The sequence below is a fragment of the Canis lupus genome (assembly GCF_048164855.1).
Source record: "Canis lupus baileyi chromosome Y unlocalized genomic scaffold, mCanLup2.hap1 SUPER_Y_unloc_7, whole genome shotgun sequence".
NCBI lineage: Eukaryota > Metazoa > Chordata > Mammalia > Carnivora > Canidae > Canis > Canis lupus.
Genome location: NW_027326475.1, coordinates 160,661 through 179,656, shown reverse-complemented (window position 1 = coordinate 179,656; position 18,996 = coordinate 160,661). Strand labels below are relative to the sequence as shown.

The 18,996-nt window shown below is 39.2% G+C and overlaps 1 protein-coding gene across 5 annotated transcripts in view; it reads left to right on the top strand.

Annotated features, from left to right (window-relative positions):
• LOC140629721 (cullin-4B-like) overlaps positions 1–18,996 on the top strand; it is a 73,227-nt gene that overhangs the window by 21,897 nt on the left and 32,334 nt on the right. For 4 of the 5 annotated variants that reach the window (XM_072819309.1, XM_072819308.1, XM_072819306.1 and 1 more), the window contains 2 exons: positions 363–430; positions 2,486–2,604. In XM_072819309.1, the coding sequence (XP_072675410.1) occupies positions 363–430; positions 2,486–2,604 (187 nt within the window). The remainder of the gene's footprint in view (positions 1–362; positions 431–2,485; positions 2,605–18,996) is intronic. The other variant, XM_072819310.1, reaches the window with a different exon arrangement.

The following is an 18,996-nucleotide window of genomic DNA, read 5'->3' as shown; positions in this document are numbered from 1 at the left end:
TCAGGGGAACCTGAGTGGCTCAAAGGTTGAATGTTGGCCTTTGGCTCAGGTCCTGGAATCGAGTCCCATGTTGGGCTCCCTGTGGGGAGCCTGTTTCTCCCCCTGCCTACATCTCCATGTCTCTCTGAATAAATGAATAAAATATTTTAAAATAAAATTAAATTGAATCAGGAGAAGTTTATGAATAAAATTCAGTCTTCCTGAAGACCATCAGTAGCAATTTTAATTTTATGGCATAAGTTATAGTGGGAACAAGAAATCAAGATTGATAACAGTAATATATGCACTAGCATTCTGGAAAGCAGTTTTATCACTCCAGTATGAGAATCTTTTAGTGATGTAAAACTTTATTTTTAAAACAGGAAGCTACTGATTGCTATTGTAGAAAAGCAACTTCTAGGTGAACATTTATCAGCAGTTCTTCAGAAAGGTAAACAAGTATAGATACGTTTAGCTAAATAGTATTAAGGAAAATAATTTTCAATTTTTAAGTAATTTTAATTTCTGTGTTCTGTGCGATGTCTTCCTTTAAAATGATACATAAAATGAAGGTATACATACATCTCAAAAACAGTAATGTGGTAAAGTTTTTTTGGCTGTTCTTAAAAATAGTCTTTAAAACATCTTCCTGATGTTTTAAAATTTTAGATTATAAGTGCTCTTGAGCACATGTTTTGCTTTACTTCTGGTATTTTCCCATTCTTCACATAAGGTTAACATTTGCTTAACATATACGTATTGAATGTTTACTTCTTGGTGCAAAACAAGTAGATTTGATACAGGGTGAATGCTTCTTTAGAAGCCTTTATTAAAGTGAGTGCATGTAAACTAAAATTTAACTATTTTTTTTGGACAAGAGAGATCTAACATAGAATAAGAACACAAATACTGAACCTTTTTTTCTGTTTGATGTAGTTTTGGAATATAAGTGAGGCTTGATATGGGGTAAGGTCTGGAGCCAATGACCAACAAAGAATTCTTGTGACATCTTTGGAGCAAAAATGGTGGCTTTATTAAAGCACTAGGACAGGACTCATAGGCAGAAAGAGCTGCTGCCCCAGGGTTGTGAGAGGTGGCTGACTATATACTATGTGTTTGGGACTATATACCGTGTGTTTGGGGTAGATAGGAAAAGGAGGTTTCAAAAGGATTTTTGTACGCTAAAGAGAACTTACCAAAGACCTTACCATTGCCAAGGTAAGGTTGTTTTTCCTTCTAGTAAAGCATTAACAGTTGGGAGCTTCCTTCTGGAAGCTAGGTTATTGTTAAGAATGCTTTTTCCTTGTTAAGTCACTAAGACTTCTGGTAAATGGAGGGGGACTCTTGTCTATAGGACTGTAATCTCTAAAAATTAACTATTTGCTCCTTCCTTCCCTTAGTTTTACGGCAGCCAGGAGTGCCTGAGGAATGTCAAACACATCCCATCTCTGAGGGGCAGGCAGGTCCTCTGTGGGGTGTCAGCTTGTGCTTTGACCTCAGCTAGATCTCCACATCTTCATCAATTTTGCTCCTTAAATTTTTTGATTACCAAAACGGGAGGACTTCCTTATTCTTTTCCAGTAGGATTTATAACATTTGCCAACTCTTAGAATAAAATCCAGCAACTTTAAAAAGCATCCTCAATTTTATAGAATTAGGTGCTAAAAAAACTCAGTTTGACAAAATCACGGGGAAAAAGTATATAGAGTAACAAGTTAGTGGGAAGTGAGAGGTGAACTAATGTAAAACAGATTTTTAAATATTTGAAGTCGAAGAATGTTGATCAAGTTTGAAGCTTTATATTATTAATTATTGATTTATATGTTAAGTATGGAACATGTAATTCCAGGAAACCGAGTCGGCAGAAAATTTCTCTGAATAGTGAGGGCTTATTCTGTTAATGATGAGCTCAGAAAAGCAACATGTTGATACTGATGCTGAATAAATGACTTTTTAGTAACATATTCCTTTTTTCTTTTGCATTTGGGGGTTTTTACGTTTACTTATTGAATTAGTAGATTTGTCGACATATCTGGACGTATCGTATAACATCGTTTTGGACTTAATTATCTCTAACTGAATCATTTTATTCTCATGTGAAAATTAATATCTGCCTCTTAATTAGATATTTAATGTTTTCAGTTATTCATTTTAAATTATAAATTAAAATTCATAGTTTTTTCTTTTTAGTAATGTCTGTCCTACAAATTTGATTACTATATTTTTCTTTAATTTAGATTTTGGGGTAATAATTTGAAATGTGTTTATAAAGACCACAGTTAGAAGAATGAAAAAAGTAGTAGTCCAGAGGCATAATTATTTTTTTCATTATCCTCTAATTACTACTTAATTTAAAACTTACTGATATTACTTTCATTTGTAAAGTTTAGTACCGTACTATTTTGATCAAGTAAATATTTTAATCTCAAAATAATGCCTCACTGAATGTATATCTTGAGGAGGATATTTGTATTGCTCATTTTGCCTTCATGTTTCTAATATTCAGGCTTAAGCTATCTTCTTGATGAAAACAGGGTTGAGGATCTGTCTGTACTCTACCAGCTGTTTAGTAGGGTAGAGTTTGGAGTTCAAGTTCTTCTTCAACATTGGATTGATTATATAAAGGTATTATTTAAAGAAGATATCATTGAAAAATAACAGATTATTAATGGTTTATTTTCCCACTTTAATAATGTGCTTTTTTACCTTAATTAACTTGAAATTCATAAAGCATATTTTAAACGTTCTTTTAAAACTCTTTTTTTCCCAGTTCATAAATTCCAAATCCCCCAATAATATTTTCATTTGAAGGGAAAAGACGGGTACATTATTTATGGTATAGTATTTGAGTTTAGGCCTTTTGTTTGATAACAACAAATTATTATTGAAAGAGACCGTAAACATAAATTGTCTCAGAGAAGCAGAGAGAAAGGCGGCTTTCTTTTTTAAAAATTATTATTTTTTATTTAAATTCAATTTGACAACATATACTATAATACTCAGTGTTTATGCCCTCAAGTGCCCTCCTCAGTGCCCGACACCCAGTTACACAATCGCCTGCCTACCTCCCCTTTTGCAACCCTTTGTTTGTTTCCCAGAGTTAGGAATCTCATGTTTTGTCACCCTCTCTAAATTTTCCCACTCATTTTCTCTCCTTTCCCCGATAATCCCTTTCACTATTTCTTACATTGCCCTATGAGTGAAACCATATGATGATTGTCCTTCTCCAGTTGACTCTTTTCATTCAGCATAATACCCTCCAGTTCCATCCAGGTCAAAGCAAATGGTATTTGTCTCTTCTGGTGGTTGAGTAACATTCCGTTAGATATATAGACCACATCATTTTCATCCATTCATCTGTCGAAGGACATTATGACTCCTTCCACAATTTACCTGTTGTGCACAATGCTGCTATAAATATTGGGGTGCAGCTGTCCCAGCATTTCACTGCATCTGTATCTTTGGGGTAAATAACTAGTAATGCAATTGCTGCATGGGTTATACGGTAGCTCTATTTTTAACTTCTTGAGGAGCTGCCATACTGTTTTCCAAAGGGGTGGCACGACTTTGCATTCCAACCAGCAACACAGGAGGGTCCCCATTTCTCACATCCTCCCCAGCATTGTGGTTTCCTGTCTTGTTGTCATCATTCTCACTGGTGTGAGGTGGTATCCCATTGTGGTTTCGATTTGTATTTCCCTGTTGGCCAGTGATGTGCAGCATTTCCTCATGCACTTGCTGGCCATATGTAGGTCTTCTATGGAGAAATGTCTGTTCATGTCTTCTGCCCCTTTCATGATTGGATTGTTTGTTTCTTGGGTGTTGAGGTTAGTAAGTTCTTTATAGATCTTGGATACTAGCCCTTTTAACTGATATGTCATTTAGTTTGGTTGTCTTTTAGTTTTCTTTTGCTGTGCAGAAGCTTTTTATCCTGGTGAAGTCCCAATAGCTTGTTTTTCTTTTGTTTCCCTTGCCTTCATAGAAGTATCATAGATGTATCTTGTAAGAAGTTGCTGTGGTCAAGTTCAAAACGGGTGTTGCCTGTGTTCTCCTCTAGGATTTTGATGGATTCTTGTAACACATTTAGATCTTTCATCCATTCTGAGTTTATCATTGTGTATGGTGTAAGAGAATGATGCCGTTTCATTCTTCGGCCCATGGCTGTCCAATTTTCCCAGCACCCTTTATTGAAGAGACTGTCCTTTTCAATTGGGTATTCTTTCCTGCTCTATTGAAAATTAGTGGACCATAGAGTTGAGAGCCTATTTCCGGGTTCTCTGTTCTGTTCCATTGACCTATGTGTCTGTTTTTGTGCCACTACCACACTGTCTTGATGATCACAGCTTTGGTAGTACAACTTGAAATCCAGCATTGTGATGCCTCTGGCTCTGATTTTCTTTTTCTCTTTTTTTAATATTAAATTTATTTTTTATTGGTGTTCAATTTGCCAACATACAGAATAACACCCAGTGCTCATCCCGTCAAGTGCCCCCGTCAGTGCCCGCCACACATTCACCCACCCCCCGCCCTCCTCCCCTTCGACCACCAGTTTGTTCTCTGGTGGAACAAACTCAACGAACAAACTCTGTTCATTTCCCAGAGTTAGGAGTCTTCATGTTCTGTCTCCCTTTCTGATATTCCCTACCCATTTCTTCTCCCTTCCCTTCTGTTCCCTTTCACTATTATTTATATTCCCCAAATGAATGAGACCATATAGTGTTTGTCCTTCTCCGATTGACTTATTTCACTCAGGATAATACCCTCCAGTTCCATCCACGTTGAAGCAAATGGTGGGTATTTGTTGTTTCTAATGGCTGAGTAATATTCCATTGTATACATAAACCACATCTTCTTTATCCATTCATCTTTCGATGGACACCGAGGCTCCTTCCACATTTTGGCTATTGCAGACATTGCTGCTAGAAGTATCGGGGTATGGGTGTCCCGGTGTTTCATTGCATCTGTATCTTTGGGGTAAATCCCCAGCAGTGCAATTGCTGGGTCGTCAGGCAGGTCTGTTTTTAACTGTTTGAGGAACCTCCACACAGTTTTCCAGAGTGGCTGCACCATTTCACATTCCCACCAACAGTGTAAGAGGGTTCCCGTTTCCTGCATCCTCTCCAACATTTGTGGTTTCCTGTCTTGTTAATTTTCCCCATTCTCTCTGGTGTGAGGTGGTATCTCATTGTGGTTTTGATTTGTATTTCCCTGATGGCAAGTGATGCGGAGCATTTTCTCATGTGCGTGTTGGCCATGTCTGTGTCTTCCTCTATGAGATTTCTGTTCATGTCTTTTGCCCATTTCATGATTGGATTGTTTGTTTCTTTGCTGTTGAGTTTAATAAGTTCTTTATAGATCTTGGAAACTAGCCCTTTATCTGATAGGTCATTTGCAAATATCTTCTCCCATTTTGTAGGCTGTCTTTTAGTTTTGTTGATGTAAGCTTTGCCGCGCCAAAGCTTCTTACCTTGATGAAGTCCCAATAGTTCGTTTTTGTTTCTGTTTCTTTTGCCTTCGTGGATATATCTTGCAGGAAGTTACTGTGGCCGAGTTCAGAAAGGGTATTGCCTCTGTTCTCCTCTAGGATTTTGATGGAATCTTGTCTCACACTTAGATCTTTCATGAGCATGGAATATTTTTCCATCTCTGTGTCTTCCTCAGTTTCTTTCAGAAATGTTCTGTAGTTTTTAAGGTATAGATCCTTTCCCTCTTTGGTTAGGGTTCTTCCTTGGTATTTATGCTTTTGGGTGCAATTGTGAATGGGATTGAGTCCTTAATTTCTCTTTCTTCAGTTTCATTGTTAGTGTATAGAAACGGGACTGATTTCTGGACATTGATTTCATATACTGCCGCACTGCTGAATTGCTGTATGAGTTCTAGCAATCTTGGGGTGAAGTCTTTTGGGTTTTCCATTTACAATATCATGTCATCTGCAAAGAGGGAGAGTTTAGCTCGCTCTTTGCCAGTTTGAATGCCTTTTATTTATTTTTGTTGTCTGATTACTGAGGCTAGGACTGCTAGGACTATGTTGAATAGCACTGGTGAGAGTGGACATCTTTGTCATGTTCCTGATCTTAGGGGAAAGGCTACCAGTGTTTCCCCATTGAGAATGATATTTTCTGTGGGCTTTTCGTAGATGGCTTTTAAGATGTTGAGGAATGTTCCTTCTATCCCTATACTCTGAAAGGTTTTTGTTCAGAAATGGGTGCTATATTTTGTCAAATCTCTGCATCTATTGAGAGGATCATAGGGTTGTTTTTACCCCTGATGTGATCTGTCAGGTTGATTGTTTTACAAGTGTTGAACCAGCCTTGCATCCCGGGGATAAATCCTACTCGGTCATGGTGTATAAATTCTTAATGTAGTATTGGATCTTATTGCCTAGTATCTTGTTGAGAATTTTTGCATCTTGTTCATCAGGGATATCAGTCTATAATTCGTTTTGGTTGGGTCTTGGTCTGGTTTTGGAATTAAGATGATGCTGGTCTCATAAAACAAGTTTGGGAGTATTCCGTCGCTTTCTATCTTTCAGAACAGCTTTAGTAGAATAGGTATGGTTTCTTCTTTAAACATTTGATAGAATTCTCCTGGGAAGCCATCTGGCCCTGGACTTTTGTGTCTTGGGAGGATTTTGATGACTGCTTCAATTTCCTTGCTGGTTACTGGCCTGTTAAAGTTCTGTTTCTTCCTGTTCCAGTTTTGTAATTTGTGGTTTTCCAAAAATACATCTATTTATTCTAGATTGCCTAATTCATTGGCGTATAGCTGCTCATAATATGTTTTTAAAGTCATTTGTATTTCCTTGGTTATTGGTTGTGATCTGTCCCCTTACATTCATGATTTTATTAATTTGAGTCTTTTTTCTTTTTAAAAGGATGACTAATGTTTTATCTTATTAATTCTTTCAAAGAACCAACTCCTGTTTTTTTTGATCTGTTGTACAGTTCTTCCGGTCTCTATTTCATTGAGTTCTGCTCGAATCTTCATTAACTGTCTTCTTCTGCTTGGTGTAGGTTTTATTTGCTGTTCTCTCTCCAGTTGTTTTAGGTGTGAGGTTAGCTTGTGTATTTAGTTTTTTCCAATTTTTTGAGGAATGCTTTTATTTTTATGTATTTCCTTCCTAGGACTGCTTTCTCCATATCCCAAAGCTTTTGAAGAGTTGTACCTTCATTTTCATTAGTTTCCATAAGTCTTTTTCATTCTTTTCTAATTTCTTTGTTGACCCATTCATCTTTTGTATGATGCTCCTTTTTTTAAAAAAAAAATGTATTTATTTATTTACTTATGATAGTCACACACACACACACACACACACACACACACACACAGAGGCAGAGACACAGGCAGAGGGAGAAGCAGGCTCCATGCACCAGGAGCCTGACGTGGGATTCGATCCCGGGTCTCCAGGATCGTGCCCTGGGCCAAAGGCAGGCACTAAACTGCTGCGCCACCCCGGGATCCCTAGTATGATGCTCCTTAACCTCTATGTCTTTGAATTTCTCCCAAATTTCTTCTTGTGATTGAGCTCGTTTCAAAGCATTGTGCCGTGAAAATATGCAGGGTACAATCCCATTCTTTTGGTATCGGTTGAGACCTGGTTTGTGACCCAGTATGTGGTCTATTTTGGAGAAAATTCATTGTGCACTTGAGAAGAATGCGTATTCAGTTACATTTGATGAAAAATTCTGTGTGTATCTGTGAAATCTTACTTGGTCTAGTGTATCATTCAAGGCCCTTATTTCTTTTTTTTAAATAATAAATTTATTTTTTTATTGGTGTTCAATTTGCCAACATACAGAATAACACCCAGTGCTCATCCCATCAAGTGCCCACCTTAGTGCCGGCCACCCAGTCACCCCCACCCCCCGCCCTCTTCCCCTTTCACCACCCCTAGTTCGTTTCCCAGAGTTAGGAGACTCCCATGTTCTGTCTCCCTTTCTGATATTTCCCACTTATTTTATCTCCTTTCCTCTTTATTCCACTTCACTATTATTTATATTCCCCAAATGAATGAGACCATATAGTGTTTGTCCTTCTCCGATTGACTTATTTCACTCAGCATAATACCCTACAGTTCCTTCCACGTCGAAGCAAATGGTGGGTGTTTGTCCTTTCTAACGGCTGAGTAATATTCCATTGTATACGTAAACCACATCTTCTTTATCCATTCATCTTTCGATGGACACCGAGGGTCCTTCCACAGTTTGGCTATTGTGGACCTTGCTGCTATCAACATCGAAGGCCCTTATTTCCTTGGTGATGTTCAGAACATCCGTCTTTTCCTAAAAGCACTGTGTTGAAAATTCTTACTATTCATGTATTATTATTATCTATGTATTTCTTTCCTTTGGTTATTAATTGATTGGTATACTTGGCAGCTCCCACATAAGGGGCATAAATATTCATGATTGTTAGGTCCTCTTGTTGGATACAGCCTTTATTATGACATAGTGTCCCTCTTCATCTCTTACTACAGTCTTTGGGATAAACTTTTAAATTTATCGAATATGAAGATTGCTACCCCAGCTTTCCTTTGAGGACCATTTGAATGGTAAATGGTTCTCCAACCTTTTAGTTTCAGGCTGCAGCTGTCCTTACGTGTCAAATGAGTCTCTTGTAGACAGCAAATAGATGCGTCTTGCTTTTTATCCAGTCTGAAACCCTGCGTCTTTTGATGGGATCATTTAGCCTATTCACCTTCAGAGTAACTACTGAAAGCTATGAATTTAGTGTCATCGTAATACCTATTTAATCCCTGTTTTTGTGGAATATTCCTTTGGGCTTCCTCTTTCTTTTACCGGGTCCCCCTTAACATTTCTTGCAGAGTTGGTTCGGTGGTCACATATTCTTTCAGTTTCTGCCTATCTTGGAAGCTTTTTATCTCTCCTTCTATTCTGAATGCGAGTCTGAATGCTGGATAAAATATTCTTGGCTGCATGGTCTTCTCATTTAGTACCCTGTGTATATAGACCCTTTCTGGCCTGCCAGGTGTCTGTGGAGAGGTTTGCTGTTAATCTGATCTTTCTTCCCAAATAAGTTAGAAATGTCTTGTCTCTTGCTGCTTTAAGGATTTACTCTTTATGTTTGGAATTTGCAGGTTTCACTATTAAATGTTGCGGTTGTAATTGATTTATTAATTTTTGGGGGGACCTATCTCCTGAATCTGAATGCCTGCTTCTCTCCCCAAATTAAGGCAGTTCTCAACTATGATTTGCTCAGATATGCTTTCTGGACCTCTGTCCCTCTCAGCGTTCTCTCGAATCCCAATTATTTGTAGATGCTTTCTTGTCAGGCTGTCATTTATTTCCCTTAGCCTTTCCTCATGGTCTCTTATTGTTTTTCTCTTTTTTTGTCAGCTTCCTTCCTTGCCTTGTCCTTCCTTCCTTTCTTGACTTGTCTTCTGTGTCACTCAACTCTTTTCTCCACCTCCTTAACCAAAGCAGTCAGGGCATCCAGTTTGGATTGCATTTCATTTAATTGATTTTCAATTTCGGCCTGATTAGTTCTAAATTCTGCAGTAACAAAGTCTCTGGATTCCTCCTTTATGCTTTTATTCCAGAGCCACCAGTCGCTTTATAATTGTGCTTCTGAATTGGCTTTCTGACATCAAATTGTAATCTATATTCTGTAACTCTGTGTGGGAGAGAGCACTGTTTCTGATTCTTTCTTTTTCAGTGAGTTCTTCCTTCTAGTCATTTTGATCAGTGCAGAGTGGCTGTACGACCCAGCTGAGTCAAACATGTCAACCACAACCTAAGTTTCACCCTAGGTGATTCTGGCGAGGTCAGAGACCAAAAAATGAAAACAAAGATCAGAACAAAATAAAACAAAAGATCCGCTAAAGTGAGAAACAAAATTTAAAACGACGTAGTGAAAATAAACGGCCAGGTATCCAAAGGAGAAGAAAAAAGAAAAAGAATGAAAGAAAAAAAATAAAGTGGAAAAAAAAAGAAAAAAAAAGGAGGAATACTGGGAGATAGTGGTGGTGAAGAAGTTGTAGTGAAGGGAAAATGTAGTCTACAAAAGGGGTCCTAGAAGGTGATCCTCTTGGTTCTGAGTATATTAAGTTCTGTATGTTAGAAGATCCTCAGTCCCAAATGTATATAAACCAGCAATACTTGTAAAAGCCCCAGCATTGACCACCAAAACATAAACGAGATAAAAGAGGGGGGCAGAATGGGAATGAAGAGAGAATATAATCTCACAGAATGAATCATCACAGTATACCACTTGGTTCTGGGTGCATGCTGGTCATGTTTTAGAAGGTATTAATTTCCACCATTGTAGAACAAAACGAGTCAGAGAAAAAAAAAACACACACACACAAAATGAAATCTCAAGTGTCTCCCCAAATTGAACTGAGTATTTTGATGGGACTCTAGAAGGGAAAAATACATCTAAGACGTGTAATTATAGTGATATGAAAGTCAAAAAGGACGAAACAAAAATGAAGAGGTGGTACAATGTTGTAGTTAAGGTGGGAAAAGAGAAAAAACTTTGTAAATTTTTAGTCTGATATAAAAACGCGTTGTACTGGAAAAGGAAAAAAGGCGGTATATCTTCTAGTTCTATATACTATAAATCCTTCGACTTCCCCTGGAGCTTTCCAGCTCTGCTTGGTCAAGAACTTGCTCTTCCCCTGTTCTTCCAGCTGGTCTTCTGGCAGAGGGGCCTGCTGTGCTGATTCTCAGATAAATGCATCTGGGGAAGCTGCCCTGCCCCCTGCCGGGTGCCAGTCTCAGTGGAAGCTGTTTATCCTGTGAGGCCCCTGTTCCCTGGCAGTGCTGCCTCTCCCAGGCACAGGGGGAAACGAGGAGGAAGACAACAATGGAGGTGGCCAGAATTCCAGCTCTGGAGTCAGCTTTCTACAGTAACTAACACAGGCTCTCAGTGTGCAGTGGCCTGATCTGCACAGCTTGCAGGGCACCTGTTGGCAAGAGAGTCCTCTCTGTCCTGTGCCCTCCCTGCTTCTGCCTGTCCCAGGGGGAGTGCAGGATCGTGGGCTTTGTCTGCATGGTGCCCTGGGGTCCAGGGCCCTGTGCTGCTGGGATCGTGCTCCTGGTGGCAGGGCTCCCGAAGGCAGCAGGACACAGACACCTCCGTCTGGAGCTGCCCACCTAACCAACTGGCTTCTCCCAAATGCCCCTCCAGCTAAACACTCCAGCACTTTACCCAGATGGTCCACAGTTTGTGTTTTGCTTTCCCCCTAGGAGCCCCTCCTCTGAAAGTGACTTAGAAAATTGGAGTCTTCACTGCCCCTCCTGCCATTCTGCCCAATTGCCCTGCTAAACACTTTTCTGTCCAGAAAGAATCTGTGCGGATTTTTAAAGTTCCTCCTTCTCCAGGGTAGGGCTTTCCTGTCCTGGAGGCTTTTGCTGCCTGCCAGGCTTCAGCCCACCTCTTCTTGGTGCCCCTCCCCCACTTGATTCTTTTTTATTTTATTTTTTTCCACCTGCCTACCTTGCTAGAATTGAAAACTCTTCTCTTTGTAGTGTTCCAGCTGTTCTCCCTTTAAATGTCAGGTCGAATTTGGAGGTGTTCAGGATGATTTGAAAGTTATCTAAGTAAGTTGGTGGGGCCAGGTGATTTGAGGACCCCTGTTCTTCTGCCATCTTCAGGCCTGGCCTGGTTCCATACAAATTTTAGAATTATTTGTTCCTGCTCTGTGAAAAGTTATTTTGATACAGATTGCATTGAGTGAATAGATTGCTCTAGGTGGCATAGTAGACACTTTAACGATATTTATTCTTCCAGTCCACGAACATTTTCCATTTTTGCGTCTTCCTCAAGTTCCTTCAAGTACATAAGGGTTTTATAGTTTGCTGAATATATATCCTTTCTTTAAAAAAAGGTTTTATTTATTCATGAGAGACACACAGAGGCAGAGTCATAGGCAGAGGTAGAAACAGGCTCCCCATGGGAAGCCCAATGTGGTACTGGATCCTGGGCCTCCAGGATCACACCGAGTCCAAGACAGACTCTCAACCACTGAGCTATCCAGGCATCCCTGATATAGATCCTTATCTTCTTTGGTTAGGTTTATTCCTAGGTATCTTTGTTTTTGATGCAGTTGTCAATGGGATTCATTACTTGATTTCTCTTTTTTCTAATTAGTGTACAGAAGTGCAACTGATTTCTGTGCATTGATTGCATATCCTGCCACTTGTTATATTCCTGTATCAGTTTAAGCATTTTAAGGTGGAGTCTTTTGAGTTTTCCATTTAAAATAAGTTGTTGTCTGCTAAGATTGAGAGCTTGATTTCTTCTTTGCCAATTCAGATGCCTTTTATTTCTCTTTGTTGTCTGATTGCTGAGACTAGGAGCTTCCCTTACTGTGTTGAACAACCGTGGTGAAAGTGGATATCTCTGTCATATTCTTAACCTTAGAGGAAAAACTCTAGTTTTTCCCCACTGAGAATGGTATTACCTTTCAGGTTTTTGTTGTTAGCTTCTATGATACAGACGTATATTTTATCTATCTCTGTACTGTGTCGAATTTTAATCAAGAAAGACTGCAGTACTTAGTCAAATGCCTTTGTTCTGCATCTACTGAGAGGACCGTATGGCTCTTGTCCTTTCTTTTATGGATGTAGTATATCACATTGATTGACTGATTTGTGAATGTTGAACCACCCTTGCAGCCCAGGAATAAATCCCACTTGGTCGTGGTGTCCATCCTTTTATTACTGCTTGATCCTGTTGTCTGTTAACTGGGTGAGAATTTTGGCATCACCCAGCGTTCATCAGGGATATAGTCTGTAATCCTCCTTCTTGGTTGGGTCTGTGTCTTTTGGGATCAAGATAATGCTGGCCTCATAGAATTTGGAAGTTTTCCTTCCATTTCTGTATTTTGAAATAGCTTCAGGACAGTACATATTAATTATTCTTCAGATTCCATTGGGAAGCCATACAGCCCTGAACCATTGTTTGTTGGGAGATTTTTGATGACTGTTTCAATTTCTTTGCTGGTAATGGGTCTGTTCAGTTTTTCTCTTTCTTCTTGTTTCTGTTTTGGTAGTTTATATGTTTCTAGGAATGCATCTGTTTCCCCAGATGGCCTAATTTTGTTGTATGTTCTTAAAATTGTTTGTATTTCCTTGGTGTTTATTGTGATTTCCTCCTGCATTCATGATTTTACTAATTTGGGCCCTTTCTCTTTTCTTTTGATAAGTGTAGTCAGGGATTTATCAGTCTTATTTTTTCAGTGAACCAGCTCTTAGTTTCATTGATTTGTTCTACTGGTTTTTTGGTTTATGTTTCATTGATTACTGCTCTATATGATTTCTCTTTTCCTGCTTGCGTTAGGCTTTATTTGCTGTTCTTTCTCCAGCTCCTTTAGGTATAAGGTTAGGATGTGTATTTAAGGCTGTTCTTTCTTGAGAAAGGCTTGTATTGCTGTGTACTTCCCTAGTAGGATTACCTTTTCTGCATCTCAAAGGTTTTGAACAGTTACGTTTTCATTTTCATGTTTCCATGAATTTTTAAATTCCTCATTAATTTCCTGGTTGACTAATTCATTCATTCCTTTTTTTTTTAATTGAAGTTCGATTTGCCAACATTCATTAGGATGCTTTTTCTAACATCCATGTATTTGAGTTCTTTCCAAGGTTTTTTTCTCATGATTGAGCTCAAGTGTCAAAGCATTGCCATTTGAAAATATGCAGGGAATTATCCCAATTTTTTGGTACCATTGAGACCTGATTTGTGACCCGTATGTGGCCTCTTCTGGAGAATGCTGCATATGGACTTGAGAAGAATGTGAATTGTTACTTTAGGGTGAAATGCTCTAAATGTATCTGTGATTTTCATCTGGTCCAGTGTGTCATTCGAAGCCCCTTGTTTTGTTGTTGATCTTCTGCTTCGATCATCTGTTTGTTGCAGTTAAAGGGGTGTTGAAGTCCCCTACTATCATTGTATTATTATCACTGTGTTTTATCTTATTGTTGTGTTATATAATTGGATTCTCCCATGTTAAGGATGTAAGTATATAGAATTGTTAGATCTTTTTTTTATATATGTTTTTAATATATGTTTTAATTCCGATATAGTGTCCTTTCCTCATTCTTACTGCAGTCTTTGGTTGACAGTCTAATTTGTGGGCTATAAGGATTGCTACACTAGCTTTTCTTTTGATGTCCATTAGCATGATTTAAATGCTTTTCCACCTCCTCCTCTCAGTTTCAATCTGGAGTTTGTCTTTAGGTTTAAATGAGTTTCTTGCAGACAGCACAGGGATAGATCTTGATTTTTTATCCAGTCTGATACCCTGTGTCTTTTGATTGGGACAATTAGCCCATATACATGCAGAGTAACTGTTGAGTGATAGAAATTTGGTGCCATTGTATAACTTGTGAAGTCACTCTCTGTGTATATTGTCTCTGTTTTTTTCTGGTCTGTATTACTTTCAAACTCTATTTCTGCTGAGAGGATCTCATTATGTCTTGCAGGGTTGGTTTATGATCACAAATTCTTTTATATTTTGTTTGTCCTGGAAGGTCTTTACCTCTCCTTCTATTTTTTTATAATAAATTTATTTTTTATTGGTGTTCAATTTGCCAACATACAGAATAACACCCAGTGCTCATCCCGTCAAGTGCACCCCTCAGTGCCCACCACCCAGTCACCCCCACCCCCCGCCGTCCTCCCCTTCCACCACCCCTAGTTCGTTTCCCAGAGTTAGGAGTCTTTAGTTCTGTCTCCCTTTCTGATACTTCCCACACATTTCTTCTCCCCTCCCTTATATTCCCTTTCACTATTATTTATATCCCCCAAATGAATGAGAACATACAATGTTTGTCCTTCTCCGATTGACTTACTTCACTCAGCATAATACCTTCCAGTTCAATGCACGTTGAAGCAAATGGTGGGTATTTCTCATTTCTAATGGCTGAGTAATATTCCATTGTATACATAAACCACATCTTTTTTTATCTGTTCATCTTTCAATGGACACTGAGGCTCCTTCCACAGTTTGGCTATTGTGGACATTGCTGCTAGAAACATCGGGGTGCAGGTGTCCCTCCCGGCATTTCATTGCATCTGTATCTTTAAGGTAAATCCCCAACAGTGCAATAGCTGGGTCGTTGGGCAGGTCTGTTTTTAACTCTTTGAGGAACATCCACAGTTTTCCAGAGTGGCTACACCATTTCACATTCCCGCCAACAGTGTATCAGGGTTCCCTTTTCTCCACATCCTCTCCAAAATTTGTGGCTTCCTGCCTTGTTAATTTTCCCCGTTCTCATTGGTGTGAGGTGGTATCTCATTGTGGTTTTGATTTGTATTTCCCTGATGGCAAGTGATGCGGAGCATTTTCTCATGTGCTTGTTGGCCATGTCTGTGTCTTCCTCTGTGAGATTTCTGTTAATGTCTTTTGCCCATTTCATGATTGGGTTGTTTGTTTCCTTGGTGTTGAGTTTAATAAGTTCTTTATAGATCTTGGAAACTAGTCCTTTATCTGCTACGTCATTTGCAAATATTGCTTCCCATTCTGTAGGTTGTCTTTTCGTCTTGTTGACTGTATCCTTTGCTGTGCAAAAGCTTCTTATCTTGATGGAGTCCCAGTAGTTCATTTTGCTTTTCTTTCTTTTGCCTTCGTGGATGTATCTTGTAAGAAGTTACTGTGGCTGAGTTCAAAAAGGGTGTTCAAAAGGGTGTTGGATGCCAATTTATTTTCCCAGATTAGAGTAGTTCTCCTCTAGGAGTTTGATGGAATCTTGTCTCACATTTAGACCTTTCATCCATTTTGCGTTGATCTTTGTGTATGGTGAAAGAGAGTGGTCTAGTTTCATTCTTCTGCATGTGGATGTCCAATTTTCCCAGCACCATTTATTGAAGAGACTGTCTTTCTTCCAGTGGATAGTCTTTCCTCCTTTATCGAATATCAGTTGACCATAAAGTGGAGGGTCCACTTCTGGGTTCTGTATTCTATTCCATTGATCTATGTGTCTGTTTTTGTGCCAGTACCACACTGTCTTGATGACCACAGCTTTGCAGTACAACTTGAAATCTGGCATTGTGATGCCCCCAGATATGGTTTTCTTTTTAAAAATTCCCCTGGCTATTTGGGGTCTTTCTGATTCCACACAAATCTGAAGATGGTTTCTTCCAACTATCTGAAGAAAGTCCATGGTATCTTGATAGGGATTGCAATAAACGTGTAAATTGCACTGGGTAACATTGACATTTTCACAATATTAATTCTGCCAATCCATGAGCATGGAATATTTTTCCATCTTTTTGTATCTTCTTCAATTTCTTTCAGAAGTGCTCTATAGCTTTTAGGGTATAGATCCTTTACCTCTTTTTAGGTTCATTCCTAGGTATCTTATGCTTGGGGTGCAATTGACAATGGGATTGATTCCTTAATTTCTCTTTCTTCAGTCTCATTGTTAGTGTATAGAAATGCCACTGATTTCTGGGCATTGATTTTGTATCCTGCCATGCTACCAAATTGCTGTAGGATTTCTAGCAATCTTGGGGTGGAGGCTTTGGGGTTTTCTATGTAGAGTATCATGTCATCGGCGAAGAGGGAGAGTTTGACTTCTTCTTTGCCAATTTGAATGCCTTTAATGTCCTTTCGTTGTCTGATTGCTGAGGCTAGGACTTCCAGTACTATGTTCAATAGCAGTGGTGAGAGTGGACATCACTGTCGTGTTCCTGATCTTAGGGGAAAGGCTCCCAGTGCTTCCCCATTGAGAATGATATTTGCTGTGGGCTTTTTGAAGATGGCTTTTAAGATGTCGAGGAATGTTCCCTCTATCCCTACACTCTGAAGAGTTTTGATCAGGAATGCATGCTGTATTTTGTCAAATGCTTTCTCTGCATCTAATGAGAGGATCATATGGTTCTTGGTTTTTCTCTTGCTGATATGATGAATCACATTGATTATTTTACAAGTGCTGAACCAGCCTTGTGTCCCGGGAATAAATCGTTCTTGGTCATGGTGAATAATTTTCTTAAGGTACTGTTGGATCCTATTGGCTAGTATCTTGTTGAGAATTTTTGCATCCATGTTCTCTCCTTCTATTTTGAATGACATCCTAGCTGGATAAATATTCTTGGCTACATGTTCTTCTCATTCAGTATGCTGTATATGTCATGCCTGTCCTTTCTGGCCTGCCAGGTGTCTGTGGAGAGGTCTATTGCTAGCCTTATGTGTTTACCCTTGTAGGTTATCAATGTCTTATCCTGAGCTTCTTTCAGGATTTTCTCTGTCTCTGAAATTTGCCAGCTTCGCTATTCCATGTTGGGGTGCTGACCTTTTCTTAAAATTGATTTTGTCAGGGGGAGTTTTCTGTGCCTCCTGGACTTGGACGTCTATTTCTTTTCCCAGATTAGAGAAGTTCTCAGCTATAATTTGCTCCCCATACCTTCTGTCCCGTCTTTTTTCTCGAGGGTCCCAGTTATTTTAATATAGTTTTGTTTTATCACTTATCTTTTGAATTCACCCTTCCTGATCCAGTAGTTGCTCTTTTCTCAGCTTCTTTATTATTCATTGTTTTGTCTTCTATATCACTAATTCTCACTTCTGCCTCATTTTTCCTAGCAGTTAGAATCTACATTTTTCATTACATCTCTTTAATAGCTGTTTTGATTTTGACTTGATTAAATTGTAGTTTTATTTTTCTCCAGAAAAGGATTGTCTAATGTCTTCTCTGCCCTTTTCAAGCCTAGCTAGTATCTTAATAATTGTTATTCTGAACTCCAGTTCCGACATCTTACTTACATCCATATTGACTTAGGTCCCTGACAGTCAGTACTGCCTCTTGTTCTCTTTTTTGAGGTGAGTTTCTCCACCTGGTCATTTTGTCTGGAGCAGAATAGATGAACAGAAACAGAATTCTATTTATTTTTTTTAATTTTTATTTATTTATGATAGTCACAGAGAAAGAGAGAGAGAGAGGCAGAGACATAGGCAGAGGGAGAAGCAGGCTCCATGCACCGGGAGCCCGATGTGGGATTCGATCCTGGGTCTCCAGGATCGCGCCCTGGGCCAAAGGCAGGCGCTAAAACGCTGCGCCACCCAGGCATCCCCAGAAACAGAATTCTAAAATGACAACAATGACCTCATGTAAATAAACACTATAAACAAATTAGAAAGAGACCCAAAATCTAAGGGAAGTTTTTTAAAAAAAGAATATAATCAGACAAGTGAACAGAACAGAGCAATACACCGAATCCTGTGTATATTTTGGTGTCTTAGAAAACACATCCCAAAATAGTAAAGAAAGAAAAACTTCTAAAAATGAAATTAAATACAATGAAAGGATAGAATATAAGAGTTAAAAAAAAGATGTAAGAGTGTTGAAGTAAAGAAATTGAAAAGGAAAGAGAAAAAAATTAAAATTGAAAGAGTGAAGAATTATGGGGAAAAGGAACATGAATTCTACATGCTATATTCCTATCGTGCTGGGTTTTGCAGTTCTCAATGATTGGTAAACTTGGTCTTGATTGGATGTTCTTGCTGATAATCTTGGGAGGGCTCTGTTAGTTCTGAGTAGATTTGGACCACCCTTGCTAGGGGGCCAGGCTAAGTAAGCAGTTCTGAATTGGTGTAGGTGGCTTTTGTTTCTTGTGGGCTTTCCACGCAGCTTTAGAGGATGAGAGTGAAAATGGAGGCCTCCCCATCTCCAGCCTCCACTCCTCAGAGCACCCTCAGGGAAAATCAGTCAGTCACTCCTGTCTCCCTGATCTCTGTCCACACTCCTTACTCACCCACCCTGTGACCGAGCTCTTCTATTTCAGGCACGTGATCCCATTTCAAGTCTCCAAACACTGCAGACTTTAATGGTGTGCACCAGCAGGTCTCCTCTTGGGGACAATGGTTGTCTCCCTGGGGTGCTGGTGCTTGCTGGCCCCCTGCTTTCTTTTTTTTTTTTAATTTTTATTTGTTTATGATAGTCACACAGAGACAGAGAGAGAGGCAGAGACACAGGCAGAGGGAGAAGCAGGCTCCATGTACCGGGAGCCCGACGTGGGATTCGATCCCGGGTCTCCAGGATCGCGCCCTGGGCCAAA